This window comes from Anneissia japonica, unplaced genomic scaffold, assembly GCF_011630105.1.
Source record: "Anneissia japonica isolate Jap-2015-1 unplaced genomic scaffold, ASM1163010v1 scaffold288193_len125881_cov165, whole genome shotgun sequence".
NCBI classification, from domain to species: domain Eukaryota; kingdom Metazoa; phylum Echinodermata; class Crinoidea; order Comatulida; family Comatulidae; genus Anneissia; species Anneissia japonica.
In genome coordinates, this window is record NW_022732553.1 from 67,084 (window position 1) to 86,430 (window position 19,347).

At 33.3% G+C, this 19,347-nt stretch overlaps 1 protein-coding gene across 1 annotated transcript; it reads left to right on the forward strand.

Moving 5' to 3' along the window:
• The first annotated feature begins 379 nt into the window (after positions 1–379).
• LOC117115702 lies at positions 380–18,523 on the forward strand. The gene is made up of 7 exons (XM_033259604.1): positions 380–529; positions 12,711–12,827; positions 13,366–13,578; positions 14,040–14,089; positions 14,513–14,606; positions 15,805–15,960; positions 16,512–18,523. Exons 1-7 carry the CDS (start codon positions 401–403, stop codon positions 16,803–16,805), a joined length of 1,053 nt encoding a protein of 350 aa, XP_033115495.1. The 5' UTR covers positions 380–400; the 3' UTR covers positions 16,806–18,523.
• The last annotated feature ends 824 nt before the right edge of the window (positions 18,524–19,347 follow it).

Genomic DNA, 19,347 nt, shown 5'->3' on the forward strand with positions numbered 1-19,347 from the left:
TAATTGTGTGGAAGCAGTTTTAGACACCTTCGTAATTTGGCTTAGTGTCTGCAATGAAATTTTTTTTTTTTTTCTTTTTTTCCTTTTTTTTTTTTTGTATGTTTTTAATTTCAAGTTCTTTCTGCAGCAGCCACTTAAGTTTGTTAAGTTCCTGGCTTTTTGCAACACCTTGTAAAGATGTTAATTCTTTGTCCATATTGGAAAATGTGTTTAGATGTATCTGGTGTCGGGACGGGGAAAGGCTTTTTGATTGGATCATTTTTTTTTTATTATCACATTTATTTCCTGATTATTAATTTTCATATTTTCATGGCCTTATGGATTTGTTTTGCTTATGACTGATTTTTTTTTTGTTTTTTTGTCATGGTTTTATTTGTTTTTTCAGCTATCACGGCGGAGTATGTATTACCCCCACTCTGGCGAGGAGGATGATATGGTGTACATAGGGCCTCCACGTAAACGAAAGCACAGTGAGACCTCATCGGAACAAGGAGATGCGCATAAAGACCATACATACATGATACCAAGGGTAAGTGTACATTTTATATATAGATTAATATTTTTTAATTTACTTTTAATGCTTAATTTTTTTAATTTACTTTTAATGCTTAATTTTTTTTAATTATTGAGTCCAATAAATTGATATTGTAATTTTATTTATTTTATAATTACTTTAAAATGTAATCGGTGTAGTCATCAATTAATTTTTACTTTACTTGCAAAGCATACAATGTTGCATAACCAAAGAAAGCAAAGCTTATAAATATGGCACATTCATACATATAACAACAGATAGCACAAAGGCAATGTTCAAAAAACCTGAATGGCATATTGTAGTCTTTGTTGTCTTATCTAGGATTACTCGAAGGCCCTCTTCATTCGTTCATTCGTTCGTGTGAATCCATAATCACAGGAGCTACACATGTTTTAGCTTCCTCTAGCGGATTGTCGCGTATAATAAATTCTAGTTGCCGTTATCAGTTGACTGGAAAAGTCATAGCAGGGTCACAAACGAGCAGGTTAACAGCATGACCCCAAAAAGCCCTCTGTTTCTTTTGGTAACAATATTAAAATTTATCTGTATCTATTTCTATTGGTATGTTTACTTTATGTTGTTGGGGTTGAAGAGTGAAAGTTTAAGAATGAGTTAATGTTATAATTGGCAAATCCAGAAGAGAATTATTATTATTGCTCACAATTGGGGATCAAACATCTGATTCAAGTTTGTAACAGAATTATGTTTCACTGAATTGGACATGACACTCGAGTTTGGTAATGCCTAAATTAGTAAGCTGCCTGTATTCCATTAGTGTTCAGAAAGTAACATGATTTTAAAGCATTAATAGTGGGTAAGAACATATGGTACAAGAGATTTGTTTTTAAGTGTTAAGTATAAAATATTTTTCTTTGAAATCTACCCAATAGGATGATAACCAATAAATTTTTGCTAAGCAGGATGTGATATTGGAAAGCAGTCAAGGGAGATTTTTTTTAGAAAAAGTTTTTTTTGTTTTTTCTTTATTTAACATATGCACTGTAATTGGCTTATGACGTTCAAGCAAAATTGAATTTGACACTGCCGACAGGTTACTATAAACCAGATTTTTATTTCTTGTTGGAGAAAAAATATATTGTCCAGATGACCCTACAATCCTTTGGTATTTGTTTGGATGTTTTACCAACTGGACATATATGTGGTGTACTGTACTCCTTTGATATTGTTGGGGTTTATTTTTTCCATCTCTTAAAAAAAAAATTGTTTCTGTTTTGAGTGTGTTTGTGATTCTACAGTAGTATTTGGTATGGTAAGTATGAGTATATCTTAAAGCGCCTTGAGACGGTTTTCTGTGGAAGGCGCTATATAAATATTTGACCACTGACTATTAGGCTTGTTCTTGGTGAGTGCCTGGGCAGTCCTAGCAGACATGTCTCTGCTGACCTCTTTTCTGGCACAGTTCTTATGCCCTGTTGGTCAACCGTCACGTGTTATTGCGAAGTATTACCAAACCAAGGCTACTTGGTTACAAGTCAAATATGGCAATCATGGCTGCATAACATTATTGTCTGAATTGCGTATGTTTCTATTGTAATTTATCATGTTCTATATGTTGCTGACATTATTGTATACTCAATGGTGTAATTTAGATTTTATCCATGTTTTTAGTTGGACTTTCAAATTTATGATTAAAATATGATGATTGTTGTATAGACTATGCTCAATTCCTACTGGAGGTAAAACATTATCGATTTGGACACTATTCCTTATTTACAGTTCTATGCCTGATGATTGCAAATGCAATTATTTCACTGAAGTAAAATGACTTCCCTTTTCTTAACTTATTTTATCACTTTCTTTTTGGTGTGGATTAAAATATATTGTTGTATAATTTGTATTGTTTGTAGTGTAAGATTGATAATTCTGCCTCTCATTGAAACAATTAAAAAAAACAACAGAGCTAATATAAGCAACGAAAATACACTAATTATAAATGAGTTGGTAATGGTCAATTGTTTGGAGTGTAAAGCCCTGTCTATCAAAAACATGTCAAATACCTAAATATGGTCATGATGACACTACACCATGACCATATATAGGTACGTCATGATTGTATGGGTATACAACAGTTTTTTTGTGAATGAAAATTTGAAAATCTGGACAGAGCTTAAGTTTTTATAAAAGAAATGAAAAAAATAAATTGGTTGTAAACTGTGATTTAGTGAGAGAATGTTTGATTTTAGATATAAGTACAAAAATTATGAATTCCCCCAGTATAGACAAGTTCCCAGCATGAAGATCTCAGCCTCTGTGTTCACCTGTGCGCTTTTGTCCTCTACAGACAAGATTCTGGTGGCTACTTGATCACATGGACTACTGCCGCAAACTGCCTAACTGGGTGGATCTCTCATGACAGTGTGGCAGCATGGAACTTGAGTCTGCATCCAGTGGCACATGGACCAGTGCAGGAGACCACCTCCAAGAGACAAAGAAGATGGATGCTAGCCACCAGAATTCTCCAGTGAGTACTACTACTTAGAGAGGGGGTATGCACTATATAGCATGTGAAGTGAGAACTGGTGAGGATCTCCAGGATCATGTGGATTTTCTTTGGAAGTATTCTTCACAAGAACTATTGCAGAATGTATTCAGACTGTGACTTTAATGTTGTTTCTGAGTAAAGTCTTGGATGTGGAAGAGGTTGTTGTCTAATGAAAGGAGAAATTTATCACTGAAGAGTATAATTGACTTGTATAATATCTGGATATTTGGAATGATTTAGAGCTTCCAGATTTTCTTACAAGGTCCCCTGTATTCTGTCTATCTGCCGTGAGTGATTCCCACAGTTTTGTGCGTGATTGTACTACCTGAGCAAAGGATCAAGAAATTGAAACATGAAGAATCTGCAAGAGAGTGTCATTAAAAAGTGATGTGCTTATGACATTAGTAGTATTACGGATTACTAAGAACCAGAATGCATATTATGCAGAACCAAGTATTTCCATCAACTTAAAAGGCTGCATTCTCTACATTATCTTTTCTGTGGAGAAATTTCCGCTAATTGTCATTTGGAATCTTTACTAGCTCAGACTGCTGACGAGTTTCTGAAATGTTGTTGTGATACAACCTGCTGAAATATTATTATAGTATCTTCCAAAAATGTTTAATCTGTTGACGGATAGTACCTATAGTGAAGATTTTTAGCACTTCGACTGAGGTGAAGTCTCACCAAGCCAAGACTTCATTAATTCTTTGACCATAATGACAAAGTTGTAGATAAATTTAAGATTGTATATGTATATATATGTATATATATAAAAAGTTTAATATTGTCTGTTGTTTGATATCTCTGTGTTAACTTTAAATGCTATGCATTTATCTTTTCAAATTTGTAACCTTTTTAACCTTACTAATGAGGTTAATAGTTAAAGTAATGCTCATTATGCCGGGCACTTATTGCATCGTACAATGAATCCAATTTCGCTCCCTGTGAGCACTAGACGACTCTACACCACCTCGGTCGTCCCAAGGCAAAACAACGTAACTGGCATTTTTGTCCATTTTGATTTGGGAGTATATTAAACACGTCTGAATTACCTGTGAAGATTTCAGGTCTCAATAATTGCGTCGTTTCAAAGATAGCACCACCTATCTTTAAGCACAAAACTTAAAATCTAGTGATTTTCTGTGGTGAAACAACGTAACTACAAGATTACAGGGCAAAACAACGTGTTTACAATGAAACTACGTTGTTTTGCCTGGGAATGGTATTCAGAAATTGTCTTGACCTAATAGAGTTTGGCAAAGGCAAAATCAAATGATTATTGGTGTTTTTATATCAATATTCTTAACAGTGACATATGAACAAGCTAGCTAATGCATATAATTGCCCCCAAACGTGCGCATCGTGGTCACAGTGGCCAGTGACCATTAGGAGCAGCAAGGCAATTCAACAAAAGGACGCACATCTCGGGACATCAAAGGTTATGGCATCGACATTCTAGGCGCACGTGCGTCCCTACATGCACGTCACAAAAACCATAGCAACCAGACCATAAACCGTCAATGTACGTGGCGAATTACCCACGCGCTTGTTAGTTGCCATGATAATCGTGCAGTGATTACAAAGGCCTAATGATATTTTGCACTAACAGTAGACTGAAATTATATTCTTCATTTCAACATTAATTTTACCGATATTATGTATTGTCGTTCATGAGACTCACTTCGCAGAAAAAATTAATAAATGTTCTGTATCTACTCAAATGTTCATTTTGTGCACCTTAGTCCAACATTGTCAAAATGACAGTTTAATGTTACATAAGAACATGAAATTTTATAAAATTCGTAAATTTTCAATTGCTATAACTTTTCATTTTCTTGGTCAATTTTCACAAATTAAATTGCAGTTTATAGAAGCATTTAACAAGCTCACGGTAAAAAAAAAATCAGATGTAGCAGACATTGCGAAGTACCCAAAATTAATAAAATAGTAACTAACACCATAAAACGTATGGCATGCATAGACTAATAATTGACGGCTGTACTCGCTAGTACTAGTATCGGATTGTCGATGCCACAGTAAAGATCAAAGGACTGTACGCACGCGCTATGTTCGAGAGCGGAGATGTGCGTCCTTCTGTTGAATTACCTTAGGAGCACTAAGTGTCTGGCTTTAAAGATATACTTTGATTCAGAGTCAATATTGATGGAATTTTTACATTTTGTAATGCAGTACAATTGGTGTTACAGATGTACTATCTGAAATTTGAGCAATGCGCCTTTCCAGGTTGTCAATAAAACACAACTACTGGCCAGTCAGAACTGAGCTGGAAATACAAACTTGAGGCATTTTGTGGCATAATGGCTAAGTTGCAGCAAAAATTGAAATTCAAGTCATTAGTATTTTCAGATACCTGAGTATGTACAGTAATCTTTAAAATGAGTGGTCATTCATTGAAATTGGACGAAAGTACAGTACTCTTTGAGCCAAGATAAACATGGTTTTGAGTAATTGCCTTCCAAAGTTATTTGTGCATACATTGTTTAATATAGAATTAACTATCAAACTTAAGGTTAAATAAATAATTTGTTAATCATTTCCAGAACTAATACTTTGGGACATGATTAATAAGACATTAAACTGTTGATCTATAGTGAAAAACAAATTAGGATTTTTAAGCAATTTTTTGAGCTCCCATATTTTATAGCTCATTTACTCAATACTGGCCTGTACGACAACTTAACCATTAAGCCACGACATGCCTCACTTGTCCCACAAATGCATGTAGTTCCATGATTGAAAAATGTCTATAAAGATTTATACTATGGGACATTTGCAACAATGCGCAAAAGGCGTAGCTTGGCGGAAAGGTTTAATTTTTCATATTTTACCAACAGACGGTATATCTTATAAATCTCCCTGTCATTGTATCTAAAAAAAATTTATTATTTGTGACAAAATTGAGCCAAAGAAAAATTTAGTGTTATGTTTTTTTTAAATTTATAAATCCATTTTAAATTGGTCTTTTACTTGTATAAAAGAAAACTGATTTTAAGTGTCAAATTCTCAATATGGTAAGGGTGGTAAGCACAATTTCAGGTCAAGAGAGCTGCTGTGATTGGATAACAGAATTAATAATTTAGTAAAATTTTGAAAGTGGGTGGTTAGGGGAGATGAAATCACAATATATTGTTTGTGAACATAAACAAAATACAGAGCAGTTCTAGTTATATAATTTTTAATTCCAGGGATCTAATGCTTTTGGAAGCACCAGAGTTTTAGCCATTTTAACGTCTTTTGTAATATAAAGGATTTTATTTGGAGACATTCTGGCTCCTGCAACAGGGATGGCAGTGGTGTGGACAAGCACCTCTTTCACCAGCCGCTGGATCTAACACAGCATATCTAAGAACTAATTCTATTTGTTTTTGGATATTTAAGACCCCTAAACTTCATACAGCTTGATATAAATTAAAAGTGGGACCAAGCTAAGTTTTTATGGAAATGATTCTCGAGCATATTAATTCTCACTACATTATGCCCATGTGGCATTTTAGTGCACCTTTTTTAAGTCAGTGTTTGTAAAAATCTTGTGTATAAAAATCTTGTTTATAGTCTACAAAGAGGGCATTAAGTCACATGATTGAAGGGTAACAATCATATGTAAAACATATTGTATTATTTCTGTTTTTATTATGTAAATATTAACTAATAATTATTATGGACAAAAAAAATATTTCATTTCTGTCGTAAGGCAAGACTTTATTTATACCTTGTTTAGCGAACCCGTTGCCTAGCAAAAAAGAAAATTTCAGAAACAAGTTTTTTTTAAATTTTTATTCCGCTCTTTTGAAATCTAAAAAAATAAGATATGTACTGTATGTTTATTCCAAATTTAATAAATTGAAAGCATTTAACCTTCCCATTACTACACTGTTTACATTCACCAATAAAGTTTAATTTTTATTTTCTCTGCCATCTGGATATTTTTGGCAAAATTATTTGCTAAATAATAAAACACATTTTTTTTTACGTCTTCCTTTGACAACCTTTAAAAAAATAAGTTCGCTAAACACGGCATAAGAAAAGTCTTGCCTAATCTATTATAAATTACAGCATGTAACAAGGAAAGAATTACCTCCCAACATCATGCAGGATATATTATTTACTGTAAGTCTGTTCGTGCACTAAACTATAAATTTTTGTTAATTTTATTAATTTTTTTTAATACTATTGTTCTTGATTGTTATTTATAATTTTGTTTTATTGTTGTTTTTTTAATATTTATTATTATCTATTTATCTGTAAAGAGAATGTATAATTGTATTCTAATGTTTTTGCTTATTGAACATTTTAAAGAGCTTGATTGAAGCATGGGCAAAAATGATTATCGATTTTTTTGATATAAAACTTTGACTTTTCAACTATTGGACAAACAAATGCTGCTGAATGTATATATTATGAATAGAGGCAGACGATGAAATGGTGATAGAATTGCTTGAGGAATTGTATACTGTAGTCTATAATACATGGTCTCTGTGTGCTTGAGTATACAAATACAACAAGGTTTGAGGTGAAGTAATGAATTCTACTTCCCGAGATGTTGAATGATTAGCACTAACTCCCGACGAGAAGTTGAGGGCGGTAGTCCCAATCATCCAGCAACGAGTGAAGAATAATGTACTGCTTTAACAAAATAAAACCATTTTGTATTTGGTTCACTACACCTCATAAATATTAAACAGCAAACTGTCGTCTGCATCAGCCATTTTCGACATGCGAGGGTAAAATTACGGAGTGTGCATATCATCCAGTAGGCAGGGGTGCGGTGGTAAATTTTGGGAAGTGCTTTTCGTCCTGCATGTAAACACATAAATTTGGCAGGAAGACGAACGTACTGCACCCTTACCAGATGGACTTGACCAATTAACATGTCATGGCCTAATTAATATTTATGAGGTATAGTATGTTTATCAGAGGGTGTGTTACATGTTGTTTGTACTAGAATATGAGCAAGTAAAGAAAAGCAAGCCTGTATAAACAACACTATACAATAGCATTCTTAAAGATGTATTATCCAATAATTTTTTTTAATACACAAATTTAAAGTTTTTAGTTTCAAAATTTTTAAAGATCACAGTTTTTTACCAAAACATAAAAGTGTTTTAAAAAAATTGTTTACCCTTGAAATAATTTTTCCAATGATTTTGGTTTTTTTAATGAACAAAGTTACAATTTTTAGTTTCAAATGTTGCTTTCTTTTGAAAGATCACAGTAAGTTGTTTACCCAAGCATGGAAGGTGTTCCAGAATTTGTTACCTTGAAATTATTTTGTTTTTTTCTTTAAAACGTGCATGCTTTTAGAATTACAAAAAAAACCCCAAATTCTCATCGTGCTTAGTTACACTATGTTTGCTTTGTAGTACTTTTCAACAAAATGTTGATAGAACCTTGGAAAGAAAAGATTTTATAGCTGTCTTCACACATGATGGGACAAAAAATGTGATTTGCCCATATTTGAGTGTGATATGACATGGGCACATCCAAATTTTTCGCATAAAATAGTGAAAGTGAATTGGATAGTGTGGATTAAGCAATAAATAAAAGGAGACATTTATGTTTTTAGAATTTAATGATTTTTATCAATATTTAGGGTCGTAGCTGTAAAAAACAAAGGGTTGATGATATGTATAAGAGCATTGGTGAACTCTAAATAATAAGAGTGGATTTTAAGGATGAAAAAGTGGGTTAATCAGGGTGGGTGGATGACCATGAAATTAGCTTTAGACTGGGTGGTCCTGCCCACCATAACTAATAATAATAATAATATTATTAATATTATAGCAGTTGTATGCCCATATATAGTCATGATATGCCTATAGTATATATGGTCAAGATGTGAAGTCATCATGACCATACATAGGCATGTCACATAAAATTTGATAGTCTTCAACAGGGCTTGAAGTTAATAACTTTCCCACTTTGAAAAAGTTAGATTTATATTTCAGAGTTCTTGTAAGTACATTGGAAAATACATCTTTACTGACTGCCATATGTATTAGTCATTTATCTGTACACACTGTTGCAATATACTGTATGTGTGGACCACTCAAAAAATGTACCCACACACACTCTCACTAGTTACAAGCAATCAGTCAGAGGTTTCTCAAATAATTCATTTTCCATATATCATGGAAAAGCAAAGGTGATGAAGATTATAAACAGAAATATTATGTGTAAAGAATGTATATATCTGTCTAATAGATTTTTCAACAAAATATTGTGTGGATAAATAGTTTGGTTGTGTTAATTGGCAATTGGAGAGGTTTTGCTATATGGTTCGCCTATGTCTACAATCAACTTTTCATTCAAGAAAATGACCAAAATTATAGACCTTTATACATTTAAAATGTACATCCCTATTCTGTTGACTACAGTACACCTCAGGCAAAACCTCTCTAATTCAATATTTTATGTTTGAAAGTTTTTAAGTCATTTTCTGGAACTATAAAGCGATATCCTTCAGATTAGGTGTAATGCAAAATGTTTATTTTCCAGTTCAAAATACAACTGATTCAATTATTGTTTTGTATGGACCCATTGTATTTTTTTTCCTTTTGGAATTGTCATAATGGGAGGAGCTCTAACAATTTGCAGTGCATTTGAAGTATAATATCAAAGGAATTTCTCCTTCTTGTGTCACAAATGGTCACATCACAAACTAATACAAAGTAGGTTGTATAGTTTGTGAAAACCAAAAAATATTGCCGGTCAGATTAAGACTAGAGCATAGTGGTTGTTAAGCATTTTTGTATTCTTTACCATAAAAAATGTCAGTAACAACAGTCCTTATTTTTACACGCTTTTCTTTTTGTTTTTACAAACTTACACAATCTACTTTGATTATGTTGTTTCGTGATGTGAGCAACGAAACAACTAAATCAAATTAATTAAGAGGCCTTGCATTTTGTAATCTCAAAGCGATTTTTTTTCCTGTAAATCTTGTAAAATATTATCTTTATACTTGTAAATATTCATTTCTGTACACAAACATATGTTTAGTTTATATAGTTTGAGTTTATATTCTTTTAGTATATGAATTTTTGATTTACTTATTTACAACTTATCCCTCATTTTGATTAAGTTTGTGCAATAAACATTCTTTATAAAACAAAACTGAGTTATTGTTCTTTAGATTATAAAATTGTGAATACAGATTTAAACAGCAAAATATGTATTTTAACTTTCATTAATATAATATTTTTAGTGCGCATTATATTTTTTTCATTCTCATATACAGTAGGCCAACTACTGTTCAACAGTTCACATTATATATCATGTCATTTTTAATAATATTACATTTAATATAATACAACACATGATTATCTTTTATATTGTAAAACGTCAACAACATAATATATTTTCCTAAAGATGCATTACTTGACAATAAAGTGTTTTCAACAGAGTGATATTCTCACGGGCCTGCTTTCTGAATTCGCAGTTGGCACCGCCAGTGGTTAGAAAAGGCATCACATCAGCGCTCAACACCTTATTTTAATCTAATCAGTCTCCCCCTTCCCCATGTCAATACTTTACGCCACTGTAGATACAGAGAGATACACTCAGAAAAAGCCAGAGACTCTTTTGTAGAGTCGGTAATCGTGTTTCTATTAACTGAATAACCTTTTCTGTAAGTATTGAAAATCAGCTGGACAAAATGATTTATTTTTAGGAATGTCGCTCGGGCGGATCAAAATTGTTAGCGGGCTGAATCTTGGCCTGCAGATAGTTGTTGAATACCAGGTCATAGGGGTTGAACTGTATTTATATATCTGTTAAAAATACACTTATACTATTATGTACAATTTATGTCATCGTAGAAACAGCTGGATGGAAATAACAGATTTTTATCAACGGACTCAACAATGTTTAATCAAGGACTTATAACTTTTACCAGGATAGGAAGCAAGCTAATTTAAGCCGTCTAACTTTAATTAGCCTTGTGTGCGGTGTTGTTATGCTAATGAGCCAGATAAGCACAATCTGCACATGCTCAGAAAAATAAAACTTTTCTTACACTGCGGTTTCGGCTTGGTGTACAGCTAGGCCTAGCCGAGAATTACGGTACGGTAAAACAAAGCAAAGTAAGGGTACTAATTTCACTTGGCATGTAAATCAATCATACTTACTAATCTACCAATAAAATCACCTGCTATTTAAGATAAAAGGCAAGTATGTTCACAAATTTGATTTTAAATTGATGCGATTTTGTTTTGTTGGCTAGCCTAGGCCATGTCTAACCACTTATAAAAATGCAGAAAAAAGACCCAAAACAAATTAAATGAGTTATCAACTAACTAGTGCATTAAAATTATTCATATACTTACTACTTAAGTATATAAAATTAAAATGTATTGCTCACAACGCCATTTTTTTATTTTAATACGCCTTTTCTTTGTTTACCGTAATCCTTGGCAGGCCTAGCTGTACGCCTAGCCGATACGTAGTGCGGGCCACAGTGTGGCTTCCTATCCTGGTAAAAAAAAAAACTAAAAAAAAGTTTATCATCTGCCTCCCTGTTAATAACTTCTTTTGTTCAACAATAAATAGAACTTGTTCATCCTAGTAAGCTCTGGCCACACAATGATGACACCATCACTTCTATATATGGGCATGCTGAAACCTAGAATACAAGCCATGGTTTTTTTTTTTTTTTTTTTTTTTTGCAAACTTTGGTTGGGCTTCCCTTTGAGATGGGCTTTCGAGGCTGCTATTGTGAAGTAAAGAGGGGGGTTCTTTTCTAAATGAATGCTGTAAATTTTTGGAATTACTATTATAAAACAATAAATAGGGCCACTGTAACATTAGTCTGTATCATGAAGTGTATAACCGGCTTTAAAAAACTAAGCATGTTTTTTATTTATTTTGTTTCTTTGAAATCCATGTAGAGTGTATGTACTGTATTTTCGAGGCTTACTTTTGCAAACTGAAGAGGGTGGGGGGTGCTTAAATTAGAGATGGGCTTCTCAAGATTAAGCCCATTGGGCTTCTATTCAAGGTGTTATTGTATATGTGAGGTCTCACCACGAAATGAGACGCATCGTTGGTGAAATCATATTGAGATATTCACCAAAATAGGTCAAAGGCAACATTTTTACAAAATTTTGATTTTAATGTTTTTAAATAACTTGATACTTATTTTTTATGATTGTGTACTTTTTAAGTGAATTTTCTTACTACAACAGTGTTCTCTTCGCATTCTGTAATTCTAGTCCTATTATTTGTACAGGTTAGTTTATCTTTGAGGCCGATTTTCTCAAAACCTGGTTCTCATACACCTAATGTTTAAATGCTAAAATCTCTGGATCTATTTATCCTAGGGAAGCCATTCAAAGACCAAATTAAAGCTTATAATGTGGTCTACCAAAATGTAATATTAACTCATTTTTTGATTTTCTAACGATGAGACTCATTTTGTAGTGAGACCTCACATATGAGAAAATCACAAATGTTTGTCACACAAAATTGGATAGTGTATATAGGCTTTTCTCTGTTTATTTTATAGTGATATTGTAACCATATTACACTAAAAATGTAGATGATTATTGAACAGATTGCTTGACTTTCTTCCTATGTAGAACATTAAGAAATTAATTTGAATTTTGGAGTAGTAATGACCTTACTAATGACAATACATGTTGTGGTTTTTAGGATGTCGACCCCAGCTTGGTGGATCATTTTGATTATGTCATGAGGCCAGCCAAGGACAGGGAATCCTTAAAAAAGAAACACAAAAAGTCCAAACATGTTAAAGGAAAAGAGAAAAAGGTTGGCAAAAATTACTTATTTTTTAGATTATAATTGTCAACTGCATATATTGTGTCTTTGGTGGCGCCAGGATTTTGCCAACAGAAGTACGATGTCTATTACGAAGGGTTACTGATTTTCATGCCATGATGACACTCCCGTATTCCACTTTTTCCTATCTTGAGCATCCTTCTCATTCAGACCAACTTTACAGCTTTCTTTCTTCACCATATCTTTCCATGTAACCACCAAGTGGTCCACAGACGTTGCGTAATACTCGTCAGAAAATCATCCACCGGTTGGGGATCTTGCCCCCCCTTCCCCTTGGGCAATTCCTGGTGCGACCCCTGATCTAATCCATTTTTAAAGTTTTAATCGGTCTTACTTAAACGGATTTAATTGTGATTTTCCTAGCCGCCATCTGGAAATACAAGTTGGTGGATTGAAAAAAACCAGTTGGATCATCTCATCTAGTTGGAAAGATCAGTCCTAGTAGAAAAAGCCAGTTGGACCAGTTCAAAAATTTGGAAAGACCAGTTGGACAAGTTCAACCAGTTAGAAAAACGAATTGGGCCCAGTTGAAAACGAATTGGGCCAGTTGACATTGCTAATTGGTTTCAACTGGAATTTTTACTTTGGTTATAAATGCTTGTCTTTGCCTTTCCAGAACACTGATGATGAGGAGGCGGAGCTCAGTATTTACTGCGTGTCATGTGGTCTGCCTGTCAATCTGACTAGAGCCATCAGACATTTTCAAAGATGTTTCAGTAAGGTACGATGAACTGTTTGAATTTTGTTGATAGAAACTATTCATAAAACTGGGAAAAAACAGAAAAATTTTATGACAACATTAAACATCCTCAATTCAGACTAAACAGAATACAGTTACTGGTAGAGGGAGACATAATGGTTGTAGTACTTCTCAAATACAATAGTGATCAGCAAGAGGCTTGAACCCATGAACTTTTGATTGAAAACTATAGCTTTACCATTGTGCCACATTCTTGCACTATTTAATAATTAACCTACTATTACAAGAACTTACTCAATTTGTGTGTGACTCATAATTTTAATATTTGTATTTAAGGCATAATCATCAAAATTTCTTTGTTTTGTATCAAAAGCATTTAATATTAATCAAAAGTTATAACTGTTTATAAAATATGTAAACTTATTGGGAAAAAACAAATAAATAGAATTGTTTGACTGATATTGAATAACCTTGAATTTCAGTTGGAAAGTCAAACATCTTATGGGTCAGCTTATCCCACAAGAATTGCAGGGTAAGTGAAGGGCTGTATAGCTCTCATAGCAATTGCAATGATAGTTAATATTTGTAAGCTTTTAACACTGGCAATAACCATATTGAACACTAGAGGGCGATATTAAACTTTGTATATTTATATGAATATAAGTACTTGCCAAGATTGGCAGGAATATCTTAGAAATGTATCAAGTAATCTAGTGGTTTTGAAGATATACTCTCTGGTAAACTCTGAAGATTTTAAATTCTGCAATTTAAATTTTCATTATTTGTCTGTAAATTTAAATAAGTAAAAATAATATGCTTCTATGCAAACTTACCCTCCAGACCTACACACACGTCCCCTACACAACACGTGCATACTCACCCACATAAACATACATCCATAACACAGTCACGCTTAATTATTTAATTATTTTACTGGGTTTTATAATCTTTGTAGGGAGTCGATGTTCTGTGATTACTTTAATACACAACAAAACACCTACTGCAAACGATTGAAGGTTTTATGTCCTGAGCATACAAAAGACCCAAAGGTAAGTTAGTTATGTACCAGAATAAAGGGTGCAGATCTGTTTCGAAAGGTTGGGGAGGGGGGGACATTTTGAGACCAAAATTTGAGGAAATAGTACTCTGTAGATGACTGAAATTGACAATCTTTTGTAGTAAAAGCACATCACGCTTATAGTCAAAATGAAGCACCAACAAATTTTTACTGATCTTTTATCAACGATTTTTTGCAACCGTAAAGGTCTAATTAATAGAAAAGAATTTTAAAACATTGTCTTTGATGTATTTACCTTACTTTACTTTACCTAATTCAAATCCACCTCAGCCTTGCCATGGTTGTTGCTGAGGTGCAAAAATTTGAGAAAATGGTACCTCTAGATGGCCGGAAATGACACTGTTATAGTAAAATTCATCATCATCACGTTACCATTATACTCAAAATGAACCGACAACAAATTTCTCATTATTTTTTATCAGGGATTTTCAGCAGTCATGGCAATCTAAATAATCTCTGTGATGTTCCATAGAAAATAAAACTTAAATCATTGTCTTTTATGTATTTATTTTTCTTTATCTTCTTAAAGCTGCGAGTCCACACTCATCTCAGCCCCACCATTGTTAGGGCAGGGGTACGAAAATTTGGGTAAATAGTGCCTCTAGCTGGCCGTAAATGACATTATTTTTGCAAAACTCATCATCATCTCATAACCATTGTAGTCAAAATGAAATGCCAACAAATATCTCATGATCTTCTCATTTACTTTAATTTACCAACTTCATGTGCTGAAAACCAATTATATCTTTACATGTTTTTTTTTCTCATACTTCTCAAATTATAATATTAAGGCATGCACACTCAATCCGTGTACAGGTAATTCAAATATTTGTGGGCACTGAGATACCGGTATCTTGTTATAAAAAGATGTATTCTGGCTGTACAGGGCTCTTTCGTTAAAACCTGGATCATTTATTCAGTTCCTTGCAACAACTTTCAGGCATCTTTTTAACTTATAAAATCACATTGCCACCAAAAAGTGGGGGGAACCAACCCCTCTTAAAAAGATGTGTGGGGGACGTGTTTCCCCATCCCCTATTATCTGCGGCCATGACCAGAGTCTGTCATTTTTCGACTTGATTTGGAGCTAATAAAAGGGATTGATTATGAGCACACATAACGTATACACCTTTGTTATTGATTCTTATTCTGTTGTGAATGCCATTTAGGTGAGTGATGATGAGGTTTGTGGATGTCCATTAACAGAGGGAAATATACTGAAGGAGACGGACCAAGTCTGCCGGATGGCCAAGAAGAAGTGTAACAAGCACTTCCACTGGGAAAAGCTACGTAGAGCTGAGATCGATCTACAGCGAGTACATTGGGTAATTTGGCAACATTACAATAGTTATTTATTGTTACTATCATTAATACCATAAATACATGTTCACTGACAAGTTTTAACAGGCGCTACCTAGCATTCTCATCCATAGCAGCAACATATGTTGAGTGCCTTTACAGTATTAAGTTACAGTAACTAAAATTTAGATTAAACTAATAAACTATTAATGATAATATTTATAGTATAATGTGATACAATCTGGTAGGCTCTAATTATTGTCTTAAACTAGAAACTCTCTCACTTACTCAATTGTACAATGAATCCAGATTGGCTCCCTGCAAACGTTAAACAGTGCAATGCCATCTAATGATTGTCGATTGCAGTGTCAAAAAAATTGTGCTTGTGCGTTGTGGCGTTAAGATCTTCATGAAATCGCATCGCCCATATTGAGTGCCTGGCTTTAGTGCAAGTGAACAAACCAGATACATGCAGAGTTTAAGCATTTGGCAAACGTGAGGTTTCTTTCAGAAAAAACATATCTTACAATGATATAATTTGATATTGATTGAATGTTAATACTTTTGTATTATATAGTGGCTGAAACTTGATGATTTTATTGAACAAGAGCGAACAATTCGTACGGCGATGTCTGACCGAGCTGGTGTCCTCGGGCTTGTTCTTCATCAGACTATTGATCACGACATGCTGGCCCAAGTCCACTTGCAATCTGGGTTCAACCCAGCGATGAATCCTCAAATGAACATGGGAATGAGCTTAGCGACCGGAGGTCCTGCAGGCACCGATGTAAATCCTGGCGACGAGGTAGAAGGAGGACAGACTGAACTGCCAGTAGCTGCCTTACCAGTGGGCGTGGCTCAAACAGCCTAAAATAAAATATATTTACATACACTGTTCTGATTGAGACAACATTGGTTTTCTTCTTTGCACCATGAAGTCTTTTAGATTTGTTTTACTACCAGTGGACGGTGCGCAAATGGCTTAAAATAATATTTACCATTTATGTGGCAGCAATGGTGAACATCAACGCAACATTGCTTTGCATGTTTCGAACTTCAGATATTTTAGATTTTGTTTTACCTTTTTTATATAGAACATTATGGACAGGTGGATTCTATTACACTTATTTTATTTTTTGCAAGTCAGATAAAATGTTAAATTAAATTGAAATCTTTCAGATGTGTGTTTGTGTATATGTTTGTAGGTTTCCCGCTTTGCTCTTTAATGAATACCAATATCAATTACAATTTATTTCAGAAAGAATAACGATTTGTCAAAAATTTGCAAATGATTAACATTCATTAATCAATTTATTAAGAAATATTACTTCTTCACAAATATTTAATGTAAAAAGTAATTTTTGAAAATTCTCATAAATTGTCATATCAAATATTGATTAAATTTTAATATGCCAAAATACACAAATACATTGTTGAGTGTAAACCATAACCTTTAACTTGCATTAAAATGTTAAAATATTGTGTAAGAGGGTTTCCTTTACAGTAGTTATTTACTGTGTTTTTTAATGGTACTCTCAGTAAACAAGTGATTTTAATTACTGTACCTTCTGCCAATAGGCTATGTTTTATGTAATACTCTTGATTTTCATCTTTGTAGTCTTAACGAATACGAATATTTCCACTGAATACTTACGCTAGCGTTCGTTAATCGGCCAGTCTGTACATTTCGCTAGTTACGCCACGGATTAACGTACGCCTGGCATTAGATATGACTGGCGTGTATCGCTCAGGTCTGAACATAGCCTTTACTCTTGTCAAATCAAACCGCTGTACACACTCAAGTGAATGGATTTAAATGTGTAGTAGGTTTTAAGATTTTGCTCAGCATTGTCAGTGTAATCATAGGTACCTTCAGTGAAATGTACAGTGAATGGATTTAAATATGAAGTAGGTTTTAATTTTGCGTCGTTATAATTGTAGATACATTCATTGACAAGTACAGTGATGCACAGGGGTATTAACATGCGTTCGTAAAGATTTAATCAAGTCACGCTGTTCATGTTGTACTTTTCTGCCGGAAAAACATCGTGGATATTTTTCTTAGGTGTTCACTCAGTTAAACTTGCTGCACATCTTTTGAGGCAATTTGACCTTAAGAAGAATTGTACTCGGATCATCCACGCTGAAAGTCTCATAATTGCCAGTAACCATTTGCAGGCAATTAGCTGTAACAGCTGCAAAAGACAATGTCAGAGGTCAAACGCATATCAACAAACGCATAACTGCTTATACTATCATTTGCTTTTTTTACATGATAATAATAACAACTGTTGACAGTATATGGTAGTCTTATACGTCGAGCATTCTTCAAAACTGTTAAAAACAGTTAGAAAGCAGATGATATGCCGTATACTTTGTTTTTAGGCCTCTGCCTTGACATTCGACATAGACGCACTGTTAAAACTACAAGATGGTTTATTACTTTGGACTTTTTTTATATTATAAATCTTTGTAAAATATTTCTATCAGCTTGTGTATCTCAGTATACATCGTGATTATTCTGTTATTGAAATGTAAATATAATACATATCGTATGAATTTTGAACAATAAACATGCTGAAAGTGTGATCATTGTTTCATTTCAGTTATAACTAAATATAATTAAATACTACATATTTATTGATAGGTAATTCAAGAGCATTTTTATTACAAATTTGAAAGAGTAAAGACAACATATCATCAGAAGGCAATTGAGCATTCGCAAGCCAAGCCAAAGTTCCAATCAAAAGTCAAGGGTTTTGAATCCAAGACGTATGATATTTTTTGTGTCCTTGAGGTAGGGCTATTTCTATAATTTCAATCAGAAAGGTGTTACCGATGTTCTGAAGCAATGTTACGACCAAACATCACTTAAGTGCAAGAGAGGAAAACGAGTACAGTACTGCAGTGATGAGTGTGGCCTCAAGCTGGATTTCAAGTATGAAGCATTTTAAACAATTTTTACACTCAAGTTTGTAGGTAAACTTTTTTTGATATCTTGTGTAGCAAACTTTATTTTAGAGGAAAAAGAATATTGTATTTTTCATAATGTTTTGACTTTAATCAATCATAATAATATTAATCTGTGTGAAATTTAAAGCACTTTAATATTAATCTGTGTGAAATTTAAAGCACTCTTTGCACAGCACATCAAACAATAGCAGCAGAGTCCATGCAAGAAAAAGAATAAGAAAGAGCTGGAAGCAAGAGGTGAAAAATTAACTAGAGGTACACAATTTTTTTTTTATGTTTAGGTTTTTTCAATATTACTTTTTTATTTGAAATGTATTTATTTAATTTTTCTTTATAATGTATTTTAATATTGAATCAATTGTAAGTGTTGTACCAACATTTTACATAAAAAACTAAATAAAAATTTTTGTCCTCGTAAAAAAAATAAAACAATACCAAAT

Bases quoted from the DNA above. Each gene is read 5' to 3' on its own strand.
- LOC117115702 (XM_033259604.1), top strand. From the start codon at position 401: ATGTATTACCCCCACTCTGGCGAGGAGGATGATATGGTGTACATAGGG. The intron at 12,828-13,365 runs GTTGGCAAAAAT...TCAACCAGTTAG, and splicing joins TTAAAGGAAAAGAGAAAAAG to AAAAACGAATTGGGCCCAGT. The intron at 15,961-16,511 runs GTAATTTGGCAA...TGTATTATATAG, and splicing joins ATCTACAGCGAGTACATTGG to TGGCTGAAACTTGATGATTT.